This window comes from Polyodon spathula, chromosome 13 (assembly GCF_017654505.1).
Source record: "Polyodon spathula isolate WHYD16114869_AA chromosome 13, ASM1765450v1, whole genome shotgun sequence".
Classification (NCBI taxonomy): domain Eukaryota; kingdom Metazoa; phylum Chordata; class Actinopteri; order Acipenseriformes; family Polyodontidae; genus Polyodon; species Polyodon spathula.
In genome coordinates this window covers 41,366,555-41,390,251 of record NC_054546.1, presented here as the reverse complement: position 1 = coordinate 41,390,251, position 23,697 = coordinate 41,366,555, and the positions used below count along the sequence as shown (strand labels likewise).

The following is a 23,697-nucleotide window of genomic DNA, read 5'->3' as shown; positions in this document are numbered from 1 at the left end:
GCAGCAGAGTCTGATTTAGTTTATGAACCAGTGAAGGCAGCAGAGTCTGATTTAGTTTATGAACCAGTGAAGGCAGCAGAGTCTGATTTAGTTTATGAACCAGTGAAGGCAGCAGAGTCTGATTTAGTTTATGAACCAGTGAAGGCAGCAGAGTCTGATTTAGTTTATGAACCAGTGAAGGCAGCAGAGTCTGATTTAGTTTATGAACCAGTGAAGGCAGCAGAGTCTGATTTAGTTTATGAACCAGTGAAGGCAGCAGAGTCTGATTTAGTTTATGAACCAGTGAAGGCAGCAGAGTCTGATTTAGTTTATGAACCAGTGAAGGCAGCAGAGTCTGATTTAGTTTATGAACCAGTGAAGGCAGCAGAGTCTGATTTAGTTTATGAACCAGTGAAGGCAGCAGAGTCTGATTTAGTTTATGAACCAGTGAAGGCAGCAGAGTCTGATTTAGTTTATGAACCAGTGAAGGCAGCAGAGTCTGATTTAGTTTATGAACCAGTGAAGGCAGCAGAGCGTGATTTAGTTTATGAACCAGTGAAGGCAGCAGAGTCTGATTTAGTTTATGAACCAGTGAAGGCAGCAGAGCGTGATTTAGTTTATGAACCAGTGAAGGCAGCAGAGTCTGATTTAGTTTATGAACCAGTGAAGGCAGCAGAGTCTGATTTAGTTTATGAACCAGTGAAGGCAGCAGAGTCTGATTTAGTTTATGAACCAGTGAAGGCAGCAGAGTCTGATTTAGTTTATGAACCAGTGAAGGCAGCAGAGTCTGATTTAGTTTATGAACCAGTGAAGGCAGCAGAGTCTGATTTAGTTTATGAACCAGTGAAGGCAGCAGAGCGTGATTTCGTTTCAGGAAAAAGTGTAATTCATTCAGAAAATGTAGGCTCCATACAGGATGGCATTTTTACTTTTCTCATCTCCTCCTTTTTATCGTTTCTGTTGCAAGTTTACAGCGTCCAAGTATTATTTTTGTTTGACCCAATTTATAATGTCCAATAATGACTCCTCACAACAGCCAAGGAGAACTGAAGGTCAGTGTGTATCCTCTGATCCCAACGCCAAGCCAATCCCTTTTTTACACCCAGGAGCACGGCGGGGGATGTCAGAGAGCTACCGGCCCCTGGAGGACAGAGGACAAGCCCTGCAGGTGTCTGCTGAAGCTCACCCAGTGCCTGGGCAGCAGGGGCTGCAGTAGTGCGGTGTGGATAAAGTCTGTGATGATTTTCCCTCCTCTACCTGTGGGAGTGACACCAAGAACAACAACGTGGCACAATTTGACTGCAGCACTCACCCTGCTCACCACGCGGCCGTGCCTTTACCAGGCAAGCCACACAGAGATTTAATGGACAATCTTTGCATTACATGATTATCCATGAAAAAAGACCAACCAAGAACTGTCTTGTTTCATGATGTCGTTGTAACCATTAAAATTAGACTTTAAAAAAAAAAGTCTTTAAATAACTTAAATAAGTTTGAGCTTTGTGAACTGGATCCCTGTTTAACTGAAGCCAATTCAGAATGCCAATTTCCAATAACTTGATGTGCACAAATCTATTAAAAACAATGTTCATCAAACACATCTCTGCACCGCTGTCGTATGTGCAGAGATTTCTTTTGCAAACAGAACCATGGCAGCTCTCTATCGATTGACCTCCAGCTCTCTTGATCTACTGCACTGTGACGTTGCTGCCAGATGTGTCAAACTGTAATGAATTTCTGAAACGGGACAGGAGGAGAAAGCTGCCCCATTACCAGTCTGGATGTTCCTCTTCTGCTCCCTTGCGGTGACCCTGTTGTTGGGGGGGTACTCATGGACAGGGTTCTCGTACCGGGCCTCCGAGACGTGGTGACCCCCTTTACTCTGGTAGTGACTGTGTGAGAGAAACCAGCACAGTGAGGCCAAGCCAGGCTATATGTGCATTTGACACACCTTTCTCTATAATCTCCATAAGCAGAATCACAAACAGCAACTGCACAAACAAGTACACACAGAATCACAAACAGCAACCACACAAACTGACTCCCAAAAAATTGCACACGCAGACTCACAAACAGACACACAGAATCACACAGATGCACACGCAGACTCACAAACAAATTAAACACAGAATCACAAACACATGCAGACTCACAAACACACACAAATACACACAGAATCACAAGCACAAACACACATTCACAAATATACACAAGCACACAGACTCACACACACACACACACACACAGAGAGACTCACAAGCACACATTTGCAAAGCTGTTAACATTTGAGCCATTAAATACTGTGCATGTCACAGCTCACAGTACAGCAGTACCAAAAAAATACATATTTCAATTTTATATATATGCATGGTTGAGGCATGGGGGTAGAGTCTGCACAATATACGCATGTATTACATTAAAGTTAAAAGTCCTTGTCTGTAGCATTTGCTTTTTATCAAAATGTAGGGCTGTAATAGTTTCGCTCAGTTGTCTGTTAGTGTATGGTATGAATAAAGAATTCATACTCAAAAAATGAAACAAACAAAAAAAAAAACAAACATGTCACAAAATGACAGTTCAGATCTAAGCCAGCAACTCGCCCACTTCCAGAAAAAGAAACAAGAAACATCTTCACAGAGCTCAGACATTCCTGCCAGAGCCTGCCTTGCGACCCTTGCCTGCACATAGACACACTGCCCTGCTTTGCACAGGACTAATGACAGCTTCCTGCAGTCAGGGCAGGGCTGTCTCCAGCGCTGGTGATCGCTCTCCTCTGTGTCTGCAGTAAAAAACCCATTAAAAGAAGCCAAGAAAAACCCAGCGCTTCTCTTGCTGCTTTTTAAATGAGCCTGTTCTCAGGTCTTAAGCCACAGGTACCCAGTGCTCCTCAAAACCAAGCTAATTGGGTTTGCTTTACAGCACTCCTCTGCCCTCTGTCTTGGTTCTGCAGCCCCCCTTTTTTCTCTGTCTGTCTCTCTCACCCCGCCTCCTCTCGGCATTAAGTATCAACATCACACGAATGATGCTGACAATTAACAAATTCATTTGCCTATCAAACCTCCATTGAAATTTGGATTTCTTGTTTAATAAATTGCAATAATAAACAGACAATTTTAGGAGAATTTCTGCATGTTATATACTGGTAGCACATTGTATACAAGGTGCACAGTATACTTGCGTTGTACAAAATATACTGTGACATTTTTGATATACAAGAGATGCGTGTTGTACAAACAATACAACCCAACTCTGCATATATATATATATATATATATATATATATATATATATATATATATATATATATATATATATATATATGAGAATTACGGTAATATAATAAGAACTTTGCTGCCTATAGCCAGTTGTCAAGGGAGCTCTCCTCCAGCGAGCTGTTCCTCATGTTTTAAGAAAGCCCTTCGGAACACCGCTTACCCCGTCTGATGGGAGGTCTGCTCTTCAATGGCATCGACCGCGCTCTCCACCGAGTTCAGAAGGGACTGAATCTGATTGGCTGATTCCTTCAGCAGGAAGCGGGTCACAAACTGATCCACATTGGTGCCTCGCTCGTACACCTGGGAGAGCAAGAGAAGTAGGATGTTGAGTGCCGCAGGGTCCTTCCATCTGAGTTCTCAATTACTTCATTTAACTGATTACTTTCTTAATTGGTCAACACAACACAACGGGTCTTGGTGATTTAAATGTACTCAGAAAGCCTGCAGGATTGTGGCTCTCCAGGACCAGGGTTGGCCACCAATGGTCTATGGCAACAACAAAGGCCCACTTCAAAGTAACTTAAAAGCAAGGGAGTAATTTTGGTCCTTCTAACTACAGTTAGGAAAATAGTAGTTAGTCGTAAATAGCCACGAGTTGAAACAGGACTGAGCTCTCTTGTGGAAGACTCCCAGCAGAAACACAAGCTCTCTCACTTCATCAACAGCAGCAGTGGAAGCTCGTCAAAAACACTGAACCCTCGATCTGATCTGCACCTTTTTAAAATGTGCATTGCATAGGAAGCGCTCTGTAGAAATTGCTATCTTTTCGCAGTGGTATAAAAGGTGAAAAGGGAGGGCAAGACGCCATGTACAGGATATGAGTGAAACAAAATAAATAATTAAAAAACACTGAAAGGAAAAAAAATATGCGTCAAGGATTGAAATGATAAATTATATAACAGTTTTGAATTGTTGATCCAATCCATTATGGCCAGTACATGTTATCTTGTAAGGAAGTCCAATACTACTGTTTTTAACTTTAGAAGTGTGGTGTGCGTTCTGTGCATGGGATGACATCTGTACACAGGATAAGATGTCTGACAAACCCTTAACGGTGATAGATGATAAATGATTAGATCAGGCAGAGAGCTATGCAGGATTGATATTACTGCTTTTCATGGAGAACGAGAAACTGCTTTTTTAGTTAATTGCTTAAACAGTCCACCCTCTTACTCAGCTCAATCAAACCCTTGTATTCCTACAGTGCTGGACACATTCCAATTTAGACGAACATTCACATCAATTTGAATTGGAGGTGTTAGCAGAGCACTGTATCACAATTCATTCTACACTTCTGCATTGCACAATGTAATTATATCCAAGCCATCCGCGGACCCAGTTATCTGCACACGGGCTATCGAACTGGACAAGCACAGCACGCAGTGATGTAGTCAAGCCCAAACATACCGAGACCAAGACCAATATATTTTTGTTGTGACCAACCTTATAAACTAAATTAATTTTTGCTAGAAGAACAACAACAATGATAAAAATAACTATTTCTTTTTTGAAAGCTATTTTTCTTTTAATAAACAAAATAAACACAATTAATAAATCAACTGAAACATTCAAGACCCGACGTGCCGAGACCGAGACCCAGACCAAGACCCGACGCGCCGAGACCGAGACCCTGACCAAGACCCGACGTGCCGAGACCGAGACCCAGACCAAGACCCGACGTGCCGAGACCGAGACCCAGACCAAGACCCGACGTGCCGAGACCGAGACCCAGACCAAGACCCGACGTGCCGAGACCGAGACCCAGACCAAGACCCGACGTGCCGAGACCGAGACCCAGACCAAGACCCGACGTGCCGAGACCGAGACCCAGACCAAGACCCGATGTGCCGAGACCGAGACCCAGACCAAGACCCGACGTGCCGAGACCCAGACCCAGACCAAGACCCGACGTGCCGAGACCGAGACCCAGACCAAGACCCGATGTGCCGAGACCCAGACCCAGACCAGACGTGCCGAGACTGAGACCCAGACCAAGACCCGATGTGCCGAGACCCAGACCCAGACCCAGACCAAGACCCGATGTGCCGAGACCCAGACCAAGACCAAGACCCGACGTCCCGAGACCGAGACCCAGACCAAGACCCGACGTGCTGAGACTGAGACCCAGACCAAGACCCAGACCAAGACCCGACGTGCCGAGACCGAGACCCAGACCAAGACCCGACGTGCCGAGACCGAGACCCAGACCAAGACCCGACGTGCCGAGACCGAGACCCAGACCAAGACCCGACGTGCCGAGACCGAGACCCAGACCAAGACCCGACGTGCCGAGACCGAGACCCAGACCAAGACCCGACGTGCCGAGACCGAGACCCAGACCAAGACCCGACGTGCCGAGACCGAGACCCAGACCAAGACCCGACGTGCCGAGACCGAGACCCAGACCAAGACCCGACGTGCCGAGACCGAGACCCAGACCAAGACCCGACGTGCCGAGACCGAGACCCAGACCAAGACCCGACGTGCCGAGACCGAGACCCAGACCAAGACCCGACGTGCCGAGACCGAGACCCAGACCAAGACCCGACGTGCCGAGACCGAGACCCAGACCAAGACCCGACGTGCCGAGACCCAGACCCAGACCAAGACCTGACGTGTCGAGACCCAGACCAAGACCAAGACCCGACGTGCCGAGACCGAGACCCAGACCAAGACCCGACGTGCCGAGACCGAGACCCAGACCAAGACCCGACGTGCCGAGACCGAGACCCAGACCAAGACCCGACGTGCCGAGACCGAGACCCAGACCAAGACCCGACGTGCCGAGACCGAGACCCAGACCAAGACCCGACGTGCCGAGACCGAGACCCAGACCAAGACCCGACGTGCCGAGACCGAGACCCAGACCAAGACCCGACGTGCCGAGACCGATACCCAGACCAAGACCCGACGTGCCGAGACCGAGACCCAGACCAAGAAGATGTGCCGAGACGAGACCGAGACCCAGACCAAGACCCGACGTGCCGAGACCGAGACCCAGACCAAGACCCGATGTGCCGAGACTGAGACCGAGACCCAGACCAAGACCCGACGTGCCGAGACCGAGACCCAGACCAAGACCCGACGTGCCGAGACCGAGACCCAGACCAAGACCTGACGTGCCGAGACCGAGACCCAGACCAAGACCCGACGTGCCGAGACCAAGACCCAGACCAAGACCCGACGTGCCGAGACCGAGACCCAGACCAAGACCTGACGTGCCGAGACCGAGACCCAGACCAAGACCCGACGTGCCGAGACCGAGACCGAGACCCAGACCAAGACCCGACGTGCCGAGACCGAGACCCAGACCAAGACCCGACGTGCCGAGACCGAGACCCAGACCAAGACCCGACGTGCCGAGACCCAGACCCAGACCAAGACCCGATGTGCCGAGACCGAGACCCAGACCAAGACCTGACGTGCCGAGACCGAGACCCAGACCAAGACCCGACGTGCCGAGACCGAGACCCAGACCAAGACCAGGCAGCCTGAGACCAAGACCAAGACCAAGACCAAGACCAAGACCTTAAAATGTGGCCTCGAGATCGGCCTCGAGACCGAGGCCGGGTCTCGAGACTCCATCTCTGACAGCACGTCCTTTAACCCTTACAGTGACAGAGAGGAGCAAGCCAATGAGTAGCGACAGGGGACAGGAGATGAGCTGCGTCCTGGGAACAAGCATCTGACAATCAGTGGAGGAACGCAAGAGACACGGGAGCTCTGGAGCAATAAACTGACAGCTCAGAGACAGGTGTAGGCCTACAGCTATGCATAGTGATCTTTGTTGGTTATGATATTAATGCAGTAATCAATACATGCTTTTGAAATATATGAACCTCTTAAACAGTAAAACCAACAACAAAGTTTTTAAAATCCTCATGTTGGGAGGGCTAGGTTTACACACTAGCTTTTCTCCTCAGGGGGTGAGAATCTGGCTGGGGTGAAATGGTTTTCAGGCTCCATGCGTGCTTCCAGGGCACTGTGATGAGACTCTCCAGCTTATTATGACATGCAGCTTCCCTTATTGAAGTGTAGGATGCACGTTTCCAGTTTTGTAACTTAGTAACATGTGAATTCCTCACTTTGAAAATCGCTCCTCGATGTCTGAACACTCTCCCTACCACCCAAGCAGAGGGACTGGGCCAGCAGATTCATCAGTGTCATATTTCACTGTTAACGATGCTGGACCATTAAACATCAGTTGATTGCGGGTAAAAACATTGACGACGTCAGCAGAAATGCTTACTTCAGCATTCATCAGCACTGCTGTCAGGTGCCGTGAAGTACAGCCTCCCTCGATAATACCAGACACTACTTATCTGAATAATTTCCTATTGGAAGAGGAAAGCGGAGAATTGTTACAAATGACTTCCTCTGGGCTGGCTGCAGTTTAAGGAGCTTTTCCTGAGGCTGCAAGTCTGTTTAAAATGGAGGAGTGTATTTTTACACTTTTAAAATTAATTAGGCACCTCAGCTGTTGTGTGGAAATGAAACTCCCATTTGAAAAAGCTGGTATTGCCCAGGCTGTTTAAAAAAATAAAAATAAAAAAAGCAGACATCACTGTGCAGCACGTTTCCCAGAATGGATAATTAATAATGACTAAGTAATTGCATTTAATTGATGCACTTTGCTTGATTAAACGTCTGATGATAAATAGCATAATATTTCTTTTATTAAGATTGGCATGCCCGGCCTGTCTGTAAACAGGCTGCAGAACAGGAGTCAATAACATGAACGAGCCCCACAATGCACTGCTCTGTCTACACTGTGATCAATGCCCTGCTCTGATTCACTGACCGAGCCCTACAATGCACTGCTCTGTCTACACTGTGATCAATGCCCTGCTCTGATTCACTGACCGAGCCCTACAATGCACTGCTCTGTCTACACTGTGATCAATGCCCCACTCTGATTCGCTGAACAAGCTCCACAATGCACTGCTCTGTCTACACTGTGATCAATACCCCACTCTGATTCACTGAATGAGCCCCACAATGCACTGCTCCTGTCTGCACTGTGATCAATGCCCTGCTCTGATTCACTGAACGAGCACAATGTACTGCCAGTCTGCACTGTGATCAATGCCCTGCTCTGATTCACTGAACGAGCCCCACAATGCACTGCTCCAGTCTGTACTGTGATCAATGCCCTGCTCTGATTCGCTGAACGAGCCCCACAATGCACTGCTCTGTCTACACTGTGATCAATACCCCACTCTGATTCACTGAATGAGCCCCACAATGCACTGCTCCAGTCTGTACTGTGATCAATGCCCTGCTCTGATTCACTGAACGAGCCCCACAGTGCACTGCTCCAGTCTGTACTGTGATCAATGCCCTGCTCTGATTCACTGAACGAGCCCCACAATGCACTGCTCTGTCTACACTGTGATCAATGCCCCGCACTGATTCGCTCAACGAGCTCCATAATGCACTGCTCCAGTCTGCACTGTGATCAATGCCCTGCTCTGATTCACTGAACGAGCCCCACAATGCACTGCTCCAGTCTGTAGTGTGATCAATGCCCTGCTCTGATTCACTGAACGAGCCCCACAATGCACTGCTCTGTCTACACTGTGATCAATGCCCGTCTCTGATTCGCTGTTACTTTTCCTTTTTATACAGTACTCTTAATGAGACTACAGTTTGTTCAAGCAAAACAACAACAACAACAACAACAACAACAACAACAACAACAAAGAGATCATGCACCGTAACTCTTCACAATGTTTGGTAACATTCCTGGGGTCTTGACAATGCAAGACCATTCAAAAAGCAGCAGTACGCACAGATGATGGATCCGAAATACTGTGATATACTTACATGCGCAAACGTACTAATAATATTGATGTCAAAATGTGTCTACAGTATTTACTGCAAGACCTTGGTGTGACTTTAGAAAAGGACAAGAACAATTGAACTTGTTCCTCTTGATTTGTCGTTAAAAGGTCCTTCAAGAAAAATAAGTATAAAAGTAATGAAATGGGATAAGCTATCTTCAATAAGTACAAGATGTATGAAAGTGAATGCCTTTTTAATTCTTTCTCTGGCAAGATTAGCCTAAAGCAAGTAAAGGTGATAATGGTTTTTTGATGAAAAATAAATTAATCTGGGGATAAAGACTCAATAACGAAAGCATTAAAGAGCCTGCTTTTTCAAGGATGAATTGTGGTCAGACTGGGGCTCATGTACAGTGTGTTCACAAACCCTTTCAAAGAAGAAGAGATCAGCCTGGGATTGGTTTCATTCTCTTAAAAAAAAAAAACCCAAAAACCCAGACAATTCAGCCGTTTCTGCACCGGTCTTTGATGTACCTCTGTGTAACGTCTTGGCTTTACTCCACAGCATGCAGCCATATGCCTCGTTGCTCCTCCAATCCTTAGAGAGCGTCTATTTCTGGCTCTTGTTTATTAGTTATCCCCCTGTTTGATACAGAGGCTGTAGATAGAGCCTGCCAGTACAGTGCGCACCGTTATTTGCTAAACACCGGGAGGCTGATAGCATTCTATTTCAAGTGATACGTTTGAATTATTAAGGCTTTAAAGTGAAGAAAGAAAACAGTTGGTTTTATGTAATGGTTGTTCACCAATTAAGGGATGCTCCCTCTATAGCCTGCAAGCAATAAACTTAAACAGACCACTCTATACAAATGCCATAAGTAGTATTATATTAAAAATACTGACATCAACAGCGCTGAATAACAATACAACCAGATCAAGCTGGGCCAGCGACACCTATATAGCAAAATACTAACAGCATGGTACTGAACTACTGTACATGATGCGCTAATCAGGTATCACTGGGCGAGCTTACATTTCAACAAGACGACGCAAGAATTTGTATATGTCACTGTCGAGAAAATGTCAAATAGTAGAATAAAGGCGATTAAAAAGGACGGGAATGCAGCCAGCAAGTCAAGTCAAAGGACCACTGAGCATCTGAAATAAATTGTGAATATGGATTATTACTTGCTCGTCGCAAATGTCATAGATAACGGGAGAGGATTGAATCAGGGCGCTTTTAAAAAGCTCTGTTCAGAAGAGCAGAGGGAGGCACATTTGCTCCTGCGTTAGTTTGATGATGCCGTCAGGCCACTACTTCCAGTAAAGTTACCACAAACAGCTTTTCACACAAAGCGAGATACCTTGAAAGCAGCAAGAGAATTGACAGCACATTCAGATGATCCTTCCATTTTTACACCATTAGTGCAGACATGAGCAGTGGGGCGTCTGTGAAAAACGGGCCATTTCTAAATAAATCTTTCTGTAGTGTAATCGATCCTCTGTGCAAATAAATGCGGCAAGTTTAATACTGACTGACCAGAACATCACACAGCTATTCACAATGAGCAGCTCAACAGCACACTGCCATTCACACTACCCATCAAGAACATCACCAAATGTGACCTTCAATTATAACATGGCCAGTAGATGCTACCATAAAGTCATCGTGTTCGCGACTAAGCTTTTACAGTGCATACAACAGAAAAGTGGTTCTGTAATAAAGAGTTTCTGCTTCGCTGTCAGAATCTGCACTGCCCTGTTGAACTCAGAGAGCCAATCCTTTCATGGAACCAGACCACTCTTCTTGTTTCCATAGGAACACGCATCAGCCTGTCAACTGATTAAATAAGGGCCCCTGAAAGGTTTCTGATTAAACAGGGCCGGAGAATAAAGACAGCTTAACTATCATTGTGCTTATTTCCCTGCACAGGCTATACTGTAACTCCAGTCTGCCCAGGAGGGACCAGCCTCTAAGGAGGCCAGATGAATGCTCTACTGCAGTGCCCACACTATCCTCACCCACGCTGAAGAGTTAAAAGCTTGATTCCAAGAGAAAACAGTACGACATATGGTTCTGGAACCAAAATAAATGGGTTTTCGTCAGCTGAGACCCATCACAAATCAGCTGGGTCTCAGCTGAGCCTCAAAGCATCTGCAAGGCAAGCTCATGAGCAGTTTCCAATGGATCTCGTAGGTTCAATCTGCAGAGGCATGTTGTTGCAATCTGTCCAATCCATCGCTTTCATTTCTAACAGCTAAAGGACATTTTTTTTCCCTTCCCCCATTAATTATAAGGCCAGCTGTTCCTCTGGTGGTGCCTGGCAGTGCTTTAAAGAAATCCCATTCATCTCCATGAAAGTAATAACATTCATTAGTCTTAAGACTACAGAGTAATTAGTATTTAATTTTATCGTCATTACCTTAGCTGTTGAGGAAACATTTCTGGCTTTTTGCAGCAGCAGCAGCAAGCATGTATTGTACTTTATGCTTCAAATGTGCCTTGAATCATTGCAACCTGGCCACTTACAACAGACTGACAACTCCTAAAGAGACAGGTGGATTATACTCCAAATCATTCTCAAAGCCCTACACCGGGGCTGTCCAATCACAGTCCCGGAGGGCCATTCCACTCCAATTTGAGCAGAAAAAACAACGACATCATTACATTCTTCAGCATGAATGAGCATTGAATGCAGGATCAGTTAGAAGAATTTAGTTGGAAATGTTTTGGTTCGTTTCTATTACCTTGTTATTTATTCAAAGTAAGCATTATGAAAATAAATGTTGCGGTGGCACCAAGCCACAAGCTGCTCCTTGCTGTCGAGGTGCAGTGCATCTTTAAAAGCTTAATTAGATCATTTAAACAGACCGCATTAGCGCTTCAGAGCTCTGCATTGACTCACCTTAGAGATTCCCATTGAGAGCTCAGATCAACAGATACCACGCAGAGGGAAGCCAGCCAGACAGAAATAGCATTTCAGCGCCTCAGTCAATATCACCAATGAGTGCTACTGGGAAACTCGTACAGGCAGGCTGCCTGCATTGATCTCTGACAAACACACACACCAGACACAGTAACTATCATATTTCTATTCATTCACTTGCATTTATAGAGTCAATATAATAATGTTGCCGTATATCTTCAAGTCCAATTTTGCCGTGCTTTTCCGGCACACTCAGACAAGTTTTTAGTAAGTTAAAACTGAGCAAATTACAACATACCCAGTTAAAGGACGCATGGTATTACTGTAAATACAAAGTGGGTGCCAGAGAGCAATTTGTGCATGAAATATATTCAGTGGGATTAGAACGGTTCTAGTCTAGTCATCTAAACCCCTTGTTCTTTGCATGACTCTCCGTTGCCGTTTTTTTTTTGCGGCCATCACATTCCTGTTGGGAGAGCTTCCTCCCATGAGGGCCTTTCAAAGAGCGGATCTCTGTTGGTTAAAAGCCAGTGGAGCAGAGAAGCTCTTGCGGGAGTCAAAGGAATACACCATAAATATTACCCCACTGTTGCAACCCACAGACTGAACCTGGACAAAACAAACAGACGAACCGAAGCAGCAGATGTCGCTATCGAACCCTGGATATGAGTTCAGCTCGGCTGGTCTCTGCCTGGCCTCATCTAACACGGCCAGTAGGGGATGCTGTGGCAGAGAAAGGTGAACCAACCCCAGACAGCACATCGGTCAACAATAAGCCCATTTACTGCATTACTTCACCTTTTGCGTCTCCCTAAATGAGATCTGAAATGGCTGGAATCCCATATCTTCCCCTTGGGGTTGTTGTGTAAAGGATCATTTTGAAAAAGTTAAATCTGATCAGTTGAAAATAAACCATTTGTCAAGACCGTTCTCTCGCGTGTCAGGCAGACAGATAATCAGAGGCTATGCAGCCTGGCCTGTATTCTCTATGGCCTGGAAGGCAGGGTCTCCTAGCAACATCACTCACAGCTGGATACCTACCAACAGGCATCTAGAGATACCTTGGAAAACAAAAATCCTGTGTGGAGAGACTTGTAGACTGTATTTCACTGAGCTGTGACCGGGGCCAATGAGGATCTTACAGGGGTCTTGGGGGGTCTTGGGGGGTCTTGGGGGGTCTTAGGGGACTGCCCCCCCCCCCCCCAATTGAGATCTAGTGCCCTCCCAGTTTAGATCCCACACTGAGATACAAAACACAGTATGTGATAAATCATTAATAAATGTAAAGTTAAACACAAAAATCAAGCTATCATTTGCGTTATTTTGTCAAGGTTGTATATTTTTTACATTTTAGGACTAGTTATATTCTTCATTTGCAACCCCCTTTGTAGGGTCCCCTTTTCTCGCAGTATGTGACGTTTTCTAATCTGTGCATTTATCAATACCGGTTACAGAGAAGAAATGCACCCTGGGGCTTTAGGATTTTTACAGTGTATTAAGACATGGGGAGGAAGAAAGAGATAGCAGGCCTGATTAGATTGTTGAATTAGGAAAAAAGCAATTTAAAGAACATGTATTACAAATGTGCCAATATCAGAGACACAGCACATGCGCTCTAGATTCCAGAGATCTCACATTGCACACGGAGATGTACTTTTCATTTTCAAGACCCCTGGTGCATGTGGTAGAAACACACATGGTAAAACATAGAGAGAGCAGTTTGCGTTTAAGCCCAAAAACGACTAACTAACAGGTTTGATCTGTTGACATATGATCCCAATACTGGGTTCAGTGGAATGAAATTTTAGGAACTATTTCAGCATTAATCCTAAAAGAAAGAAAAGAGCAACGTATTTCAATGCAACATTCCCAAATCTCACTCCAAATTTGCTCATTTGGATGGTCTGAACTTGGAATCTCTGGATACAGTTCATCATGTAGACATGTTTTTCAGGAAAATATAATTTGTTGAAAATAATACCTAGAGATGGCCACTCCCAGTGTTTTTATGATGGTAAATTTGAGCCACGTAGAAACTTGGGATCTCACAGATTTTCAGTAAGGTTTTGGTCCTTGGTGGTGTGCGTGACTGACATCTCCCAGGACTCCCTTGTAAAGGAAAAGTTACATCTCAAGAGTTATACCATTAAAGTTTTAAATGAAACTGGGCTTGGCAAGCCTTACTGGACAATAACTCCCAAAAGAAAACTCGGCACACAAACACTGATAGAAGTTCTTTATTCTAGCTCTTCATTCTGAATGACACTAGACATACCACAACAAAGACAAACTGCCTTCAGAAAGACTTGATTCCAAACCTGAGAGCTGAGACAACAACGTCCTCTGGGCTTCATAAATAACTCTTGCTTTATATAAAGAATGCCTTTTACTTTTGAAACACAAGAATTAAGCCCAAGCATTCTTCAGAAACAGCTGAGGAAGGTAAATCAAACGCTCTTTAAAACCAAGAACAAAGTTAAAGTTTCATGAATAAGCAAAACTATTTGCACTTTCAAAAGCGATTAAGCTGCTTATTTTTTTAGGTAAGCTTCCTTTCTGTAAAAAGCTAACTCTAGGGCATCATTGCAGCATTTGATAGGCAGGTTCTCGCCTTGGCAAAAGATAACATTTGTTACCAGAATAATTGCCAAAACAACTTCAGTGATCTCTCCTTTCAAAATGAATAATTATTTTTATTTTTTTAAAAGGCAGACTTTTTTGCAGACAATATGATTTGAATGCATTCAAGGAATTAATCAGTAAATTAAATATGTCCTGAGAAAGCCTCCGCGATCAATCCAGTGGATTTATACAGCTCCGCTCCATCCTGCGAGGCTGCAGTGAATTAATGAGAGCAGCTCATTAGAAGAGTTTGTCTGATTAACGTCCAGGAATTAGTATACATTACATTAGTATTGCAGGTGATTCGCACCTGAGACCCAATGGAATAGGTGCTGATAAATTGCTGATAAATAAATTGTGTTGATAAAGCTGTAAGTAAGAACTTCAAACGGATGCAGCGTGTTTTAGTAAATAAGCTGGGCCTTCGTGGAATTCACGACACATGCAGATTATTCAGCATCGTAAGCCCATATTCACCTCTTGCAGCACTTTAGGGTAAAAGCACAATAAAATGCTGCATCACTTATTTGTTGATAAAGTAAGCTGCTACCATGCTGTAATCTCTGTGCAAGATAGGATGCGGGGGAGTGATAGCACGGCTACACTTCATTAAATGTAATTGTTATTCTTATTTAAAGAGATCCCGATATGTAAACATGCACACGCACACGGACACGCACTCTCCCTTTTCCAATTGCACCTCTTTGGAGTTTCTCTTTGTTAGCCCTGGAAAGCTCCCAGACCTTACAACAGCAATTAGGGATTCACTGCTGGAAGCACAGCTGGGGAATACGGGTGCTGATCTTCTATATTGAGAAGCACAGAGGCTCAGCATAGGGCAGAACAAGCCTGGGAGGGGGATCACAAATCAACCTGCACAAGAAAAAAAAGCTATTTTATTGTGTTGTTATTTTTGTCTCCGTTTTGTAAATATTTCACAGTTGTGGAGATGGAATAGAACATCTTTAAATGCGATCTGCTCTATTGCTTTTGATTTTTTAATGTTTTACTCTCATGATAAACAAGCAACTGATACATTTGCTGTGCTGACAAACAGCTATAACATGGATAGGAATACCAGAACAGTGTGTGTCAGGGTTTTTATTTGTACTCTGTGTGTGTGTTTATGCCAGTGTATGTGCAGTTTGTTTTGTGTGTGTGCTCTTGTGCATTTACCTAAAATGTTTATGGTTAGGTAGATATTTGAGCGCCTTACTTATCTGTAGCATATTATGATCACAGCAAAACCTGGGATGGATCAATGTGCTATGCAATGGGAGTATGTGAGCACCTCAAACAAAACCCATTTCTACCGTCTCCAAAGACACAAACGGTTTTCGAGACTGGAAACACTGCCAGCGAGTCAGATGTGAAAGGGTTCTTGCCGCCCCAGCACTAAGCCCTGCCCCATCGCTGTTCTAATGCAATGCATACCAAGTATAAAAGAGCTTTTAAATGCGCTACACAATGTATGAATCGCTGTGGAGTCAGCAATTCCAGTGATTTAAAGTGCTGTTGAAAAGTCCATTACTCAGAACCACAGTCCCGACTATAAAACGCATTCACGCCATGGAGGCTGGGCAGGCATTCAGCCATTAATCTTTACTACCCTGAACACTGCTGCAGTAGCAGCTGGTCTTACCTGGTATAGAGTGTGATTCATACTTTTTGTTTTTGCTGTTTTTGATTCCCTTTCCGTACTCCAGATACAACATAACACAAAAAGCATTGCAAAGTTCATGATATCTGCTGCTCTGCAGCGCATTGTCAACCACAGACTCAACCCACAACGATCATTTCTGTTGTCCCTCTGCAAAACAGCCCTAGAAAAAACGTGCAATGTCTGTTAGTGAAATCTCGAAGAGGACCATGACCACGATCCCCTGCTAGTGCTCTGGATGGAGGAGGGATTCTCACTTCTGAACACAATGGGTTTGCTCTTGTTGCAGTGCTGCAAGTGGGATATGGGCTAAGAGGTTCAGAATACAGTGTAATCAAGAACGCCCACTCAGGATCACAATCAACGCTGAATAATAAAACAAAATGCATTGCATCAACCAGCCAGATACACATGCACACACACACATTTATACATATATACAGTATATAAAACCCTACTGGACTCAGTCTGGAAACTCTATCCAATATGTTTCTTTTTTATTATTATTGCTGAACAGGATTTAAAAAGCACCACATCTCTGTTTGTTGTCCCCATGGTTCAAACATGTCATGTGTTGGATTAAGGATAACCAGATTTCATTTTTAATAAAGGAAACCAAAATATACCCAACCCTCAAGTATGGAGTATATCATAGTTTTGGTGTGCTATATACAAATTGCATGCTCTATGTAACAGGGTGGAGGCAGGGTGTGAGCTGGTGACCCTGCGCACTGTAAGTCTTGACCACAGTGCAAAAGAGCTGGGCTTGTCTGCATTCGTGGTTCTAGAGCTTTTAGCCTCATCTAATCTCACTGACAGGGGACAGAATCCGTCACAACAGTGCATCACACAACACTGCCCGTTACATATACAAGAGCATCACACAACACTGCACGTTACATATACAAGAGCAGAGCATCACACAACACTGCCCATTACATATACAAGAGCATCACACAACACTGCCCGTTACATATACAAGAGCAGAGCATCACACAACACTGCCCGTTACATATACAAGAGCATCACACAACACTGCCCGTTGAGCAGTGCATCACTTTCGCATTGAAAAGTGTTTTTACACCACTTGAAATGCTTTTTTAAATTAGAAATCATAATACGAGCATTATGGTACAGTTGCTAGCTGAAGGTTGGCTTGCCTCTGAACTGAATCACAGCGCACTGCTTAAAAAAAAAAAAATGTGAGCATGTTGCCAGTGCTGCTTGTCAGCTGTCTCTCAATCCAGCCTTAATCTCAGTGTAACAGCCTTCATATTGCCAGTGATCCAAATCAGATTCTATTAGCGGGAGATATTAAAAGCAATACCTTCTGCACACCTCAGCGATTGACCCAAACATACCGCACAGGATTTAAGTTGGCTTCTCAATTAACCCAGGGACGCTGGGTTCAGAGTCACTGTGCTGTTATTTTGGGAATTATCTCAGTAGAAATTGCATTCTGAAAGCACTGTCAATACAAACACAGTCGCTGAAGAGCAGCACAGGTTCACATCTTCTCAATTACATTGGTTGCACATGTGGGACAAGCTCTCGGTGGAAATGGGAAATTCGGTGGCCGGTACTGTTCAGTTATATACAGATGTCGATATATAATATATATATATATATATATATATATATATATATATATATATATATATATATATATATATATATAATATATATATATGAATGAAGCTCCAGTACAGGCAGCAGTAAATAGACAAGCTTTCATTACAGTGACACCAACACCAACACATGCTCCAAGAACACTGGGGCAGACTGGCTAGGCTTTCATTACAGCAACACCAACACATGCTCCAAGAACACTGGGGCAGACTGGCTAGGCTTTCATTACAGCAACACCAACACATGCTCCAAGAACACTGGGGCAGACTGGCTAGGCTTTCATTACAGCAACACCAACACATGCTCCAAGAACACTGGGGCAGACTGGCTAGGCTTTCATTACAGCAACACCAACACATGCTCCAAGAACACTGGGGCAGACTGGCTAGGCTTTCATTACAGCAACACCAACACATGCTCCAAGAACACTGGGGCAGACTGGCTAGGCTTTCATTACAGCAACACCAACACATGCTCCAAGAACACTGGGGCAGACTGGCTAGGCTTTCATTACAGCAACACCAACACATGCTCCAAGAACACTGGGGCAGACTGGCTAGGCTTTCATTACAGCAATACCAACACATGCTCCAAGAACACTGGGGCAGACTGGCTAGGCTTTCATTACAGCAACACCAACACATGCTCCAAGAACACTGGGGTAGATTATGCAAAAAAGAGTAGAAAAACTTTTTAACTTTTTTGTTTTTTTGTTTTTTGTTTCACATCATCCAGTACAACAACAGTCAAAAACTCAAAACAGCGAGAGCAGAACTTGTAAGGAGTCTAAATTCAGAACAAACACATATGGATACCTCACTCACATTTCAATATGCATGGTTTGCAAGAAATATCTAATAGAAAGGCTTCAAATTTTAGCTCTTACAATTACACAGAAGCCACAAAGTCACTTTCAAAACTAGCTTTGCATATGTAGAAGCTGCGCTAAAACAACTCCTATGAAGGCATAGGAATAATAGACTGAGATGCAAGAAGAGGCACATAGCTTACCTTTACCACAGAGTTTTTGCGTAGTATCTTTGCAGTCTTTACAATGCTTGCTTACCTATTCTTTACCATTCTTTCACTGTGCTTTATTCCACTTTGCTGTGCTTTTACTATGGGAAACTTCTATAAGGGTACGTTTAACAGCATACCTTGAACATGTACAGAAACAAAAATTATACTGCTGATGAGAAAAGATGGTCACTCACGCTTTTGGTGTAGCCCATGGCCTTTAAGATGGATAGGTTGAGGGTCTCCAGGGAGGCCAGCACTTCCTCATAGTCCCCCATGTGAGAGGCAAAGTAATCTGAGGGAACAAGAAGGGGTCATGTGGAGAGGCAGGAGCAGGGAGAGCAACAGAGCAGCATGCATGAGGGAAGAATCAGGCAGATCACACTAAAGAAAGGATTGAGGGTGAATCGATGGAAGCTGTGCTTGGATCAAATAAGAGGCAGTCTCAAGGGCTATGGGGTCGCTTCATTGAAGATGGAAATCAGACTCCTATTGCATAGCCATTTCCCCCATTCCAGGTTTTACTAGGAGTCTGATTAGACTCACACAAGCTCAGGTGTGTCTTATTAAACTCATAGTAAAAGCAGGAATGGATCAAACAGCTGTGCAATGGGAGTCTTATTTCTATCCCTGCTTCATGGTACAATATTTTAAGACATCATTTCAATTCCAAAGCAAATCAAAAGGTCATATCAAGAAGAGGAAGACTACTCACCACAGAGCTCATTGGTGTCGACATTACTGTGACACCGCGGGGAGGCAAGAGGCAGGTAGAGAAAGCAAGAGACAAGAGAAAGAAAGAAGGAAAGAAAGGAATAAAGAAAGAAAGCAGAAAGGGGGTAAGTCGGAGAAACAGGGGTGAACTGCTCTTCTGCACTGTATGAACTTCAACACTACAAAGGTCATTGTTTTGCACTTCATTTTAAAAGGAGTGTGCTGCTGCTTGATATAAAAGAGGGACTCGGCCATTGTAGTGCAATCGGTAAACGATGGCTTCCATTGAGAGGACTGTGTGACACTGGAAGTGTTGCAGATGTGCAGGTCCACTGAACATGTGCCTGGAGTCCCAGATGTTTCAATGGGCTTGCTCAGGTCTGTGCAGAAGGGGAATGATGCACTGCAGTTTGCCGAACAAGCCATTGGCAAGGCAATGAACACTTGCGCTTTGAAGCAAGTGCAAAAACAAGAATAAAACAGTAGCAAATGCAGTAGCATTAGTACAGTAGCAAGATACTTGTCTGTTAGAGTAATTGCCTCTTCCTGGAACAAAGTTCTTTCTTGCTAGTTTTTTTTAAGGCAGTTCTCTTTGCTTTTTTTTCTGTTTCTGTTGCACCACTTCATCTCCAGCCTAAAGAAACAGGGCCCATTCCTGAACAGGTCTCTATGGACCAACAGTCTCACGTAATACTCAAGGGTTAGGGTTTAATTTCCCTTGTGGAGCCCCCTAGTCAACCCCTATCTTTCCCATTGTGACTGAAACTAACTCACAACAGATGCAGTCTTTCTATATCACGGCTTCAATTTGCAGAACAAGGCGATGAGATATGTGAGGGACAAGTCGATATCGAGAGCACTATGCGCTGATGTACAATATCACAGAGGGATTTTTATTGAGCAGCCCTGCTTCACTCTGCCAAGCTAATTCACTTTATAAATAACAGAAGGAACTGATTTATTGTATGTAGCTGTGGTTTTTATCATTTTCTTCATGTAAAAAACACAAACACTTTAGTTTAGAATCCGTTACAAGTGAATATAAACCAATCTATAGACATGTTATTAATTATGCTATTCATTATAGGATAAGATTAGATATAATAAGACTACTGTACACTGTTACCATTGTTTGCTATTGCTTATAATCAGTTATAATGTATATAATCTTTTCAGGTCTGTTGTCTTTCTATGCCTGTCTGTCTGTCTATTAAATAAGTCTGTTTCTCCAATTGTATGGGGCTGCTTTGTTTTTGCAATGCAATTATTATACACTTTTACCAGTTTTTTTTTTTTTTTATTTGCTATTGTTTATAAATCACTTACAACAGATCCCTAAACTAAAGTGCTATCTGTCTTTCTCCATAAGTGCATAGACAAATATCCTTACAACAAATTGCAAGCACTGACTCACAAACACACAGACGTACACAGACTCACAACACACACACAGACAGTGCATCTTCAAAGAGCAGTGCTCTGTTGATACCCCAGCAGAGCCCAGCCTGGCTCTCACTGATCCCAGCATGCCCCTCTGAAGTGGTGTCCGCATTAGAAGCGGTCTGCTCTTTACTCTCTGTGAAATCCTTTTCTACAGTTGGTACAGCAACTGCAATCGCGTCAGTCATTTTAAACGGAAAGAGCAAAGCCTCTCGCATACTGAAGAACTTCTTCCAACCACCCTCTGAAATATGGGCATTTTATTTTATATATATTTTATGAGTGGCTTCCTCAAAAGGTATTAATTTATATTTGCTGTACAGTAGCATGTGCTGTATTATGCCTGGCACACAGTCCTTCAGGGGGTATCCCAACATGCTGTGGCTTATCTAGCCGATGTAGAGTGAGTTTTGGTACTGGCACAGAGCAAACCATGCTGAACACAAAGCAGGTAAAAAGAAAAAAAACATTTAAAAGTGCTTTTCTGCACTGCCTATGTGACCAAGCTAAGCTGAGCTAATATTAATATTAGATTATTATATTATTATAATTATTATAATATTAAATGCCAAGCTTGTTTCAAATACATCCTGTGACATTACGAGGCAGTGGCAGTCTGGTTATTTTATTAAGAAATTAAATATTTACACAGGCCATGTTCACAGAGGCAGGGGATCAACTTGAAGCAATCAAATAATGAATCCGCTCAAGAGTAAAGTTCAGTACAGTGCAGCACGGCATGGCAAGGCACACCCAAGGGAAAACGCAGGCTGCGGTAATAAATATCCCAACAGTAAAACAACCCAACTTGGGAGATTAATGGACACGGGGAGGACAAACAGCACAGGTCGGAGCAAAGCGGGCACTGTCGATCAATAGTTTCACTTCGCAGAGAGACGGATCTCAATTCCAATCGCACAAGCCGCTTTGCTTGTTTTGCTAATTTACAGCATCGATGAGCGCAGCCAGCCTCTCACATGGCTGGTCACGTCTTGTTTATGTGAAGAACATCTCTACTTGCCCTGTCACTGCCTCTGCCTGTCAGCTCAGCTGGAGTAGGTTTAACCGGAGGACCAATGACAAAGATACTCTTCAAAAACTAAAAAAAACCACCTGACAATGCATTCTGGCATCTATTTTCATTCTGTGCTCAAATTGAACGTGGCAACAGTTCAAGAATACCATTTAGCAAGAGGTTGAATGGGGGGTTAACCCTTTCAGTCCTCATTTGTTAACAAGTGCCGTCAGATTCCTAAGTCCCAGTCTGAGGTGGTGTAGAAATATATGTAAAATATATGTATATTGGGATGCCACCTTTCCTATTTCAGTATACCATTTAGCAAGTGTTGTTGGGGGGTTAACCCTTTCAGTCCTCATTTGTTAACAAGTGCCGTCAGATTCCTAAGTCCCAGTCTGAGGTGGTGTAGAAATATATGTAAAATATATGTATATTGGGATGCCACCTTTCCTATTTCAGTATGCAGGGCGTGCAGTTGAGCGATTGTTATTTCAGTATGCAGGGTGTGCAGTTGAGCGATTGTTATTTCAGTATGCAGGGCGTGCAGTTGAGCGATTGTTATAACCACTTCTGCTCCTACTGCACGGTGCTTCTGTGCAGAGGAATACTGAACGTCATAACTCAGCGAGATATCCTTGCAGAAAGATGGCAGACAAAGAAATAGGTAATGCATAAATAACTAAAAGTTGTAATTGATATTGGGAAAGTTGTCAGTCCTTATAATGGTGATGTCCAGCCAGCTGTGGTTTATCACATTATGCTAATGCAACTCAGCATCATCAGCAATCAGCAGGCCTGACCGTGCCTCTCATAAAATCATCTCTGCCATTAATTTCTGTGAATAAAACCCATCCGTCAGCTTTTATCGAACCTTCATGTCCAACAGGGGGCCCAATGAATATCGCTGGCCTCTGCTAATCTGGTTTCATGTTGGAGTAATTCCATTGCCCAAGTCTGGCTACAGCTTACTAAGTCAGGGGTTCTCAAACACGGTCCTGGGGACCCCCTGTGTCTGCTGGTTTTCGTTTCAACTGACCTCTCAATTATTTAACAAGACCCTTAAATGAACTGGTCATTTGCTTAAGTAGACCTTTTTACTCAGCTCCTACAAAGTTGCAGAGTCCAGGTTACTTATAAAATGTTACAGCTAACTTGAAACCTGCAACTGTTATGATCTGTTCATTTAAGGGTCTGATTAAGCAACGGAGAGCTTAGTTGGAATAAAAACCAGCAGACACAGGGGATCCCCAGGACCAGCAGACACTGGGGGTCCCCGGGACTGAGTTTGAGAAGCCCTGTACTGAGTGACTGATCCCTTTGTGAGGTCAGAGAAGGCGGGTTTGCTAAGCCACACCCCTGAAGGCAGGATGATGGTTCCATTGCCATCCTCTCATTTGTTGCTACTTTTACAGATATGGTCAAAACCGCTTAAGTGATTAAAAAAAAAAAAGCATTCCAGATAAACCACTCACTCAAAATCAATGTATATAAACATCCTTTACTCAAGGATTATGGCTCCATTATGTCACGCATAAAATGATACGCTGACAGCCGTTGTAACACCACTCTAACAGCTCAGCAGTCACTGGAACATGTGTCCCCCCCCCCCCCCCCCCCCCCCCCCCAGTAACGG

At 44.0% G+C, this 23,697-nt stretch overlaps 1 protein-coding gene across 1 annotated transcript in view; it reads right to left on the bottom strand.

Moving 5' to 3' along the window:
• Nucleotides 1–23,697, bottom strand: part of LOC121325471 (N-terminal EF-hand calcium-binding protein 2-like) — a 56,020-nt gene that overhangs the window by 14,257 nt on the left and 18,066 nt on the right. The window contains exons 4-7 of the mRNA XM_041267968.1: nt 19,608–19,633; nt 19,090–19,187; nt 3,415–3,554; nt 1,753–1,871 (exon numbers count right to left, since the gene is read on the bottom strand). Of these exons, the coding sequence (XP_041123902.1) occupies nt 1,753–1,871; nt 3,415–3,554; nt 19,090–19,187; nt 19,608–19,633 (383 nt within the window). The remainder of the gene's footprint in view (nt 1–1,752; nt 1,872–3,414; nt 3,555–19,089; nt 19,188–19,607; nt 19,634–23,697) is intronic.